General features: G+C 40.9%; 1 protein-coding gene across 1 annotated transcript; it reads left to right on the forward strand.

The window, feature by feature from the left end:
• Positions 1-1,131: 1,131 nt before the first annotated feature.
• Positions 1,132-5,071, forward strand: LOC133901036 (uncharacterized). The gene is made up of 5 exons (XM_062342329.1): positions 1,132-1,269; positions 1,316-1,828; positions 2,337-4,203; positions 4,283-4,401; positions 4,491-5,071. The coding sequence occupies exons 1-5, from the start codon at positions 1,132-1,134 to the stop codon at positions 4,977-4,979; spliced, it is 3,126 nt and encodes a 1,041-aa protein (XP_062198313.1). The 3' UTR covers positions 4,980-5,071.
• Positions 5,072-9,467: the final 4,396 nt, after the last annotated feature.

Raw genomic sequence — 9,467 nt, forward strand, 5'->3', positions numbered from 1 at the left:
ATGTTGATGTTGCTATTCTGGTATATTTAGTTAGATAAGGTGTTATACTCAACGACGACATAATCCAAAAGCCCAGCACCGCGAAAGTACTAGATCGTCGACACTTGGTCATCATTGTCAACAGCTTCTTCATCTTCGCTATCACCGGCTTCATCATCCATGCATTCTGTATCTACCTCAGAAGGTTCCACTCCAGTTGCCTCTGTACTGGAACTGCCCTCCATCCTCTTCATGCATCACCTGCTGCGCTGATCCTTCCATGCTAGTCACTGTATCACCTTGCATCAGTCGTGACACTATGTTTATGTACACCTCCATTTTAAAGTTTCATCCAATGCCTTGTGTGAGTACAAAGCTCAAGCGTTATTTCTTCTCATCTCGAATAACGTACGGACAATGACTGAGCTGTTTGGAACAAGCTGTGGCTGCACACCCTTCACGATAGTAGTATGGGATTGCTGATTCACACTCAAAATGCTCGTAACATATGATTTTAGCCCATCTAGGTCAATAGGTAGCCCAACCGGATTCTCTATGTGTTGGCAATTCTGAATTATTACGAGTCTCCTGTACAAAACAGTGGAACATTCTTCGTAATAAACATGGATAGTCATATTGTATCTGCTAAACAAATACACATATAATAAAATAACTATCTAGATGTATATATAATACACAACTAATTATGCCCCTTGATAAATAATAAGTAAATTAACAATACAAATTAAATAGTACAGTACTTAACAATGCTAAATATTTAATTAATTAACAATGCTAATTAAATCATCAATATTTAATTCAAATGAAATAATTATATTTAAGAATGAATTAAAATATTTAATAAACATTAACTAAGTATTAATATATAACTATTGTGATTAAATATTTATTAAACATTAAAAACAATAATAAATATTTAATGAATAACTATTACATAAACATTAAACAACAGAAATCCTGAAATAATTAATAAATAATAAACAGCTATTAAAAATCACAATTAATATTTAAAGTTACATATCATAATTATTTGACAAATATTAAATAAATTCACAGTACCATATTTAAATAATCTGATTAATCATATTCAAGGTTATCATGGCGTCGCCATATCGTCGCCATATCGTCGTTATGGCGGCGTGGCGGTATTTTGGACCTCGCCACGGCGACGCCATGCCGCCGAAAACTATGGCGTCCGCCACAGAAGGATGGCGTCGCTATGGCGTCGTTATGGCGTCCGGTAGCGTCACGTTGCATATGGCGGACGCCGTAAATCGGAAGGAGAGGATAAGATATTTAGAAGAGTCAAGTCCAGAACAGAACACCTTCTCGGCTCCTCTGCGCCGCATCCTCCTCCGGCGCCGCATCCTCCTCCGCCGGGGCGCAGCGGCCAGGATTTCCTCCTCTGGCGCCGCTTCCTCCTCCGCTGGGCATCCTCCTCCGGCGCCGCATCCTCCCCCGGCGCCGCTTCCTCCTCCGCCGGGGCGCAGCGGCCAGGATTTTCCTCCTCCGCCGGGGCGCAGCGGCCAGCATCTTCTTCCTCCGCCGGGCCGCTGCAGTTCCTCAGTCGCCGGAGCGCTGCAGTACCTCCTCCGCCGGGGCACAAGCCCACAGGCTCCTCCGCTGGGCCACAGCCTCCTCCGCCGGGCCACAGCCTCCTCCGCCGAACAGCCGCTGCAGTTCCTCCGCCGGGAGCCGCTGCAGCTCCTCCTCCACCGGGCTGCTGCAGTGCTGCACTTCCTCCTCTGCCGGGCCGCTGCACTTCCTCCTCCGCCGGGCCGCCGCAGTGCTGCACATCCCTCTCTGCTCCCGTGCGCCGTGCTCCCCGGTATGTGTTGGCCTGTATGGCTGGTCACTCAAGCAATTGGTGTCAAAGAACAAAGATATGCTTGGGGCTTGGCTGGTCAGCCGCACCCGGCACCCCCTCTCTGTTTTGTGCATTCAGCCATTCACAAATCACTCTTACGACTGATTATGTTTAGGATAGGATACTATGAAGTAAGATCAAATAATTTGTTTGCACTAGTAGCTGAATCAGCAAAATATTTCCACCAGCAGGCAAATGCGGAAAATCTAAAGCAATGGAATCTGTAAGTCTCAAACAGTGGAGGCTACATATTATCTTAGAAATCTGTGTAATTATGTTTTGTTTCCGCAGAGACATAATGGTTGCAAATTATGTTTTGTTTCCGTAAATAAAGTGTTAAATTGTTTCATGGGAGCACCTGGTACCATATAAAATTACAACAATGGAGTCAGACATTCTGATCCTGCTTCATGTTTCTGAAATTATCTCTAGTTGCTGAAATTCTTAGTTGTTGTCACTTTGTTTTCAGAACATGGCTACTCAAGGGACTAGAAGTGCGGAGGCCTCGGACGCCGCATCAAATTATGATCCAAAGACTGATCCAAAGCGCAAGCCAGGAAGGTCAAATGATCCTGGATGGAAATATGCATTTTGGCTGACTATTGGTAATAGAGATCTCTTGCAGTGTTGCTTGTGTGATAGAACTGTAACTGGAGGAATTACAAGGCTCAAGGAGCATCTTGTGGGTGGTTATGGAGATATTCTGAAGTGTGCCAAAACCACACCAGCTATTGCTCAGGAGATGCAAGCTGCTTTGAAGGGCAAGAAGAGACCACTTTTGCTTGATGATGATGGAGAGCTTCAAGGAGAAGATGATGATGTGCTTGATGTGACAGAGGAGTCCCAAGATGCTTCTAGAAGCATTGTGCATCCTAGTTCAGGGACAGCTGCCAAAAGGAAACAATCTAGCTTTTTGAAGTTCAGAGCACCAAAAGAGTCCAACACAAAGTCAGTCGGTTCAATGCTTAGGAGAACTCCAAAAGAGGTTGTGGAAGAAAGACATTCGAAGGGTCCTTCTCAGATCAGTATCCAAGCTAGCATGAGGACAAAAGAAGAAAGAGAAGCTGTCAACTTGGAGTGGGCCAGGTTCTTTTATGAGTGTGGCATACCATTCAATGCCGCAAATTCTAGGCAATTTGAGATTGCTATAGAGGCCACTGCACAATATGGTTCTGGGTACAAGCCTCCTACCTACCATGAGCTTAGGGAGCCATTACTCGAGAAGGTTGTTAAGGAAACAGATGATTTGAGGAAGAGGCATGAGGATGCATGGAAGCAATATGGTTGCACATTAATGTCAGATGGATGGACGGATAGGAGAGGGCACCATTTGATCAACTTCCTAGTCAATAGTCCGGAGGGGACTTTCTTCTTAGAGTCGATTGATGCATCAAGTGAAGTTCATGATCAAGTGATGCTAGCTGATTTGTTAGAGAAGAGAATAAGCAACATTGGCGTTGATAAAGTTGTGCAAGTTGTCACTGACAATGGGGCTAACTATAAGGCAGCGGGAAAGCTTCTCATGGAGAGGTTTCCTACGCTTTATTGGACACCTTGTGCTGCACATTGCTTGGATCTTATGTTGGAAGATGTTGGAAAGTTGAAGGCATTCAAGAAGCCTATCTCACGTGCCCGTCATGTCACTACTTTCATCTATAGGCATGGAAGACTTCTTAGTGCAATGAGGGAGAAGACAGGTGGTAGGGATCTTGTGAGACCAGCAGCAACTCGGTTTGCTACCACATTTCTCACCTTACAAAGTTTGCACAAGCATAGAGATGCATTGAGATATCTGTTTACCTCTGATGATTGGACGAGTTGCAAACTAGCAAAGACAGAGGCCGGGAAAAAAGTGTATGATATTGTGCTTTCTAGGGAATTTTGGAATTCTGTTGAGGATTGCCTTAGAGCTTCTCTACCACTTATCATTGTGTTGAGGGTGGTTGATGGTGATGAGAGGCCTGCCATGCCAGAGGTTGCTTCTCTCATGAATCATGCAAAAGAGAGGATAAAGGCCGCCTTCTGTACTGAAAACAAGAGAAGCTTGCTCAATAATATCTTACAAATTATTGAGGGTCGTTGGGATAGGCAAATGGACACCCCGCTCTATGGTGCTGCCCTCTTTTTGAACCCAGGAAAATTCTATGCCATCCAAAAAGAGAATGATGAATATGTTGGGCACCTAAGGGGTTGTTTCAATGATGTGCTTGCACGAATGGTGGAAGATGAGACCCTTCGAAACAAAATTGAAGAACAATCCATGCTCTACGAAGATCAACGTGGAGGCATCTTCAAGAATTGTATGGCCCTTCAAACTATGAAGTCAAAGAACCCTCGTAAGTGATTTTAAATTTTAATTACAGCATGTTATTTACACCTTAACCCGTAATATATGCATGTTTATTGTCAATTTAGTTGATTGGTGGCGTGCGTATGGTGGCCGATCTATTGACTTACAAAGATTTGCTAAGCGTATTGTTAGTCTTTGTGCTTCATCATCTGGTTGTGAGCGTAATTGGAGCACTTTTGAATTTGTAAGTGAAGTACTCAAGTTTCACATTTCAATTAGCAAAATTAATAATACATTTTTGTTAACTTCGCTTGCTTTTATGGTTGCTTGTAGATTCATACAAAGAAGAGAAACCGGCTAGAGCATAAAAGATTGAATGATTTGGTTTATGTTGCCTACAATCGGAAAATGACTAGTAGGTTCCAAAAACGCCGTGAGGAAGCGGGTAAAAGCTATGATCCTTTGGTTATGGAAGACTTTGATTGGGAAAATGAATGGGTTGATCCAACGGCCCAACCTCAATGTTCTAGTGCTTTGGACATCACATGGGACCAAGTTGATGAAGCAATTGGTGCATCACATGAGCTTCGAGGTCGTAACCTTCCTAGGACCTACGCTCGTCGTGCAAGACATATATCAAGAGTGGTTGAAGAAGAAAGAGTGGTTGAAGATGATGAGGAGGAAGGAGAGGAAGAAGACATCATTGTGGATGATGTTGATGTTGATGATTTTGGTGACAAATCAATGGATGCTACTGAAGATGATGCGGAGAACATGGATGCTTCAAACGATTTCGATGAGTTTGCATTGGATGACTTTTGAGAGATGAGAGATTTGAAACTTTAAATGATGATTGATGAGAGAGTGCTATGTCTTTTGTGCTACATTTACATTACTATTTATCTTATGTGCTACATTTACATTGCTATTTATCTTTTGTGCTAATATCCTATACTATAATGTTTCTATTCGCCACGTGTGTATGGCGTCGCCACGCCACGCGTCATGTCGCTGTAAAGCTGTGGAGGTGGTGGGTCGCCGCGCCACGCCACGCCGCCGTAACAACCATGATCATATTACTCTACTTAACCTAAGTGATTAAGCTATTTAATCAAATTAGTTGAATTAAACTAATTAATCTGATTAATTATGTAACTCTAATAACTCTGATTAAATTACGTAAATACTCTAGTTATACTGATTAATGACATTCATACAATTATAATAAGAAACTAATCTAATTACACTGATTAATAAATTCATGTTATTAAACTAAGTAAATAATCTAATTACACTAACTAATCGAATTCATATAATCAAACTAAGCAAATAATATAAGTACTCTAATTTATCAACTTAATATAATTAAACAAATATAATTGAATGAATTAAATAATCTACTTACTTTAATTACTACTACTAATCTAAGTACTAATTACATATGTAATCTAAGTGTTGGAACTATTTCCAGTACACTACCGAAGAGATGATTCCAGGCAAAAAGAGAGAGAGTGGAGGTGGGAGAAATCTCCCCACCTATGACCCATTCGATCCTTTATATAGGTATGGGGGAGATGTAAAATTTTCTCTCCAATCCTTAATGGGGTACAAATATTATAAGGTGACCCTTGAGCTTTTACATGGGCTGCCTTTCTACGTGGACCTCTTTGTAGGTCTAGATCTTTCCCCCAACAGTAGCCCATCAGCTGCAAGCTCTGATGGGACAGTGGGGCGAACATGTATGACTAGGAAAGGGTACATGTTTATTGCCGACATGTATACCACGCTAAAAACTTCATCCCAAAAATTCAGTGGGATAAAAGGGCATGAAGAAAAGAGCGCGTACATGGCACTGGTTTTCTTTACATGATTACTAGAGCTAGATACACTCTTATAACTACGCTTCGTCTCGTTCAGCGAAGGGGGTCTTCAGCGGAGGTAGACCTTCCTCCGTAGCCGAAGTTGAAGGCACATCCTCGTCCTCGACGAAGGAGGTCTTGGTGAAGGCTGTTGCCGAGGCTTCGACAGGTATGGCTTCATCGTAGCCGACGAAGTGGAGGTGAAAGGCTACTACCGTGGCTTGGAGGTCGAAGGCTGCTGCCGCGGCTCGCCGAAGTCAACAATGTTCACGCGTCTCCGCTCATGTGTGCCGGTCAAACTCTTGGGACCCAGGACGGGATTATAACCTGGGCATCCCCGTAGCCCCTCTTGACCGGTGTTCGTGAGTGGTGAAGGATGTCACATGATTGACGTATTCAAAGTCGGCGTAGTTATAGTCAACGAATTCCTATCTTCTTGTTTTACTTAATTGATGCTTTCTTTTTCCAGAATTTGTACCACGCGATGCATGCCTTAGATAGATTTGAGCCAGAATATTGCTCTAAGCTAAAAGGAAAGGATAATACAGATAGATTTGAAAAAGGGATGATGCCTATATGCCCTCTGCCAGGGATTGCCACCAAGGGTTAGATCGGCTCTACCAAATAAATTAAGAACTTCCTCAGTGCCTTGGGAGGTAATACAACTATAGAACAAGTGAACCACATCAGCAAAGTTTTCACATTCTGATCCCTGAATTCTGATGCAGCTAACTATCGATCAAATAAGAGCTAGGATGGAGACAACTTTGAAATGGCTTGTTCCCATGGCCATCAATACCACCCGGTAATATAGCTTATTTTACATCAAACCAATGCTTTACGTTTGATTCAGTTATGTTGACATTTACGTATCGTAATTGTCTATATGGCCTTTTACGCCTACTTCAGTGCACGAGGCTTCTTGAGGTTCAGCGAATGGGCAAAATCGGGGTAAGTATGGCGATTATCAATGCTCCATCCATGCTTTTTTGCGAAGGAAAAATGGAAAAAAAAATCTAAGACTTACATTCCTGTTGCATCTCATTCAGGACTAAGAGGGTTGGGAGACGACCAGGTCAAGCAAATCCAATTGAGACGCTCTACCATGCCGACAAGGCAAGGACTGAGGCTTACATACTGGAGTTGGTCGTCTGGCTTCACCACCTTGTCAACCAGAGCAATCAGCCAGCTAATTCAAAAGACCACTGACCATTATATATATCTAACCAAAATAATTAATTCATGGGTCATGAGTCATGACAAGGTTCCATTGAACATCAGCTGTTATCTGAAAAGAGCAAACACCAAACTCTTCTGATCTGTTTCATTGGTTGATTTTCGTCCTTGTTAGGTTATAGATGGAAACTAGCGTTGTTCTTGCCTATGAAGGACGTGCATTTTATTGTCCTAATACAATCAGACATGCTTGTGCTCAGTACATCAGTTAAATAGGCAGTATAAGAAGAGCTTCTAATTCGAAAAAGTCTTGAGCAGGTTGCATGCGATATATTCTACTATAGAAGGAAATGGGCAACATAGCTCACTCGATGTGTATCCAACCATCCATGGAGTGTATTGGTTGTAGTGGTTACGAGGCTGGCGTTTTATTTCAGGAGAAGGAAGAAAAGCTAAAGATGTTGTGCTTGCCATTGTAATGCCCATTTTATATTTTGAAAGGTGATAATGCCAATTTTTATAAATGCTACAGTTTTATATCATATTAGTCCCTGTGGCATTGTTTTTGTTTTTTTAAAAGATAACTGCTACAGTTTTCATATCATATCAGTCCTGGTAGCGAGCTATATGATTCTCCTATATTATGTAATATGTTGTGTTGTATAAGCATGATCGTCGATGATTTTGACAAGAAATCTAAGTGTATTGTATTGACGGACGCGGGATATGAAGGGGCGGGATATGAAGGGACGTCGATTGGGTAGTGCTGGGTGAGGGTGTCACGGTTAAGGCTCGGTGGCAGGAGCTTTAGAGACATAGAAGGAGGGCAACATAGGGGCGAGGGTGTGATGGAGAGGCGTCGGGCGGTCATGGTGAAGGAGCATTATGCAGAATCAAAAAAGGAAAGATCGAGAGGTAAGGAAACACGAGTTGCAATATATGATATTTTATTGATTACAAAATTAATATTATTCAAACCAGTTTGCATATAATTTCATTGCAATATTACTGATTTTATGTGCATGCTCTTGTTGTAATATTATTAATTACACGTGTGTTATACGTGCACATTTACTTAGTTGAAACTAAATGGTCGTTGTGGCCTATAAAGGTTGATATTTCTGAAAAATTAAGTGTAATTATATTTTATTTTTGTGGTTAGTTACTCAATAATATTTTTATTAATTATTTTACATTTCTCAAAACAATAATTCTAAAAATATATCTACCTACCGCCTTCCAACGGGCGGCAAGTACCTGTTGCTCGTTGAATGAGCGACACGTTGCATGGTTCACCCATTGAATGAGCGATAGGTTACACGGCTTGTTCATACTGGCAGGCCACGTCGACCTGTCGCAGGAATTTAGATTTGCAATATTTCAAAACGAATATATATACTTGTAATTTTTTGGTTTAAAATATGTAAAAATAAAAAATTCCTAACATGCCTCCTACGCGAAGCATACAAGGGGCCACTGTCGCGCCTAAATTCAAACACGGATTCTGGAAGAAAAAACTAAAACTAAATGCCTGCGGTGGCCTATAAAGACTGAGGTTTCTGAAAATTTAAGTGCAACTATATTTTTTTAGTGGCCAGTTACTCATAATATTTTTATTAATCATTTTACATTTCTAAAAATAATAATTCTAAAAATATATTTACCTATCATTTTTCTAACAAATGATAAGTACTTATCGCTTGTTGAATGGGTGATAGGCGTTGAATAGGCAGCATGTTGCCACATTGACATGTCACGTGAGTCTAGATTTACAATATTTTAAAACAAATACATATATTTGTAATTTTCGTTTAAAATATATAAAAATAAAAAATCCTAACAAGGCTCATACGCGAATCATACCAGGGGCCACCGTCGCGCCTAACACAAATTCTGGAAGAAAAAAACTGAAACTATAGGCTCACATTTCTAAAAAAAAAAGTGCAATTACATTTTCTTTTTCAGTGGTTAATTACTCAATAATATTTTTATTAATTACTTTATGTTTCTTGAAAACAATAATTCTAAAAATATATCTATCTACCACACTTACAACGGGCGACGTATACTTATCGCTGATTGAACGAGTGACTGGTTGCACGCTTCACCCGTTGAATAGCTGACATGTTGTACAACCTGTCAACGCTAATAAGCCACGTAAACTTGTCGCAGAGTCTAAATTTGCAATATTTCAAAATCGACATATGCATTTGTAATTTTTGGTTTAAAAAAATATAAAAAATTCCTAACAGGATTCCTACGCGAAGCATACAAG

The sequence above is a fragment of the Phragmites australis genome, chromosome 19 (genome assembly GCF_958298935.1).
Source record: "Phragmites australis chromosome 19, lpPhrAust1.1, whole genome shotgun sequence".
NCBI lineage: Eukaryota > Viridiplantae > Streptophyta > Magnoliopsida > Poales > Poaceae > Phragmites > Phragmites australis.

What these genes read in the sequence shown, in the direction of transcription:
- LOC133901036 (XM_062342329.1), top strand. Translation starts at nt 1,132, where the DNA reads ATGGCGGCGTGGCGGTATTTTGGACCTCGCCACGGCGACGCCATGCCG. An exon ending in TATGAAGTCAAAGAACCCTC is followed by an intron (nt 4,204 to 4,282) that starts GTAAGTGATTTT and finishes TTGTCAATTTAG; the next exon opens with TTGATTGGTGGCGTGCGTAT. An exon ending in ATTGGAGCACTTTTGAATTT is followed by an intron (nt 4,402 to 4,490) that starts GTAAGTGAAGTA and finishes GGTTGCTTGTAG; the next exon opens with ATTCATACAAAGAAGAGAAA.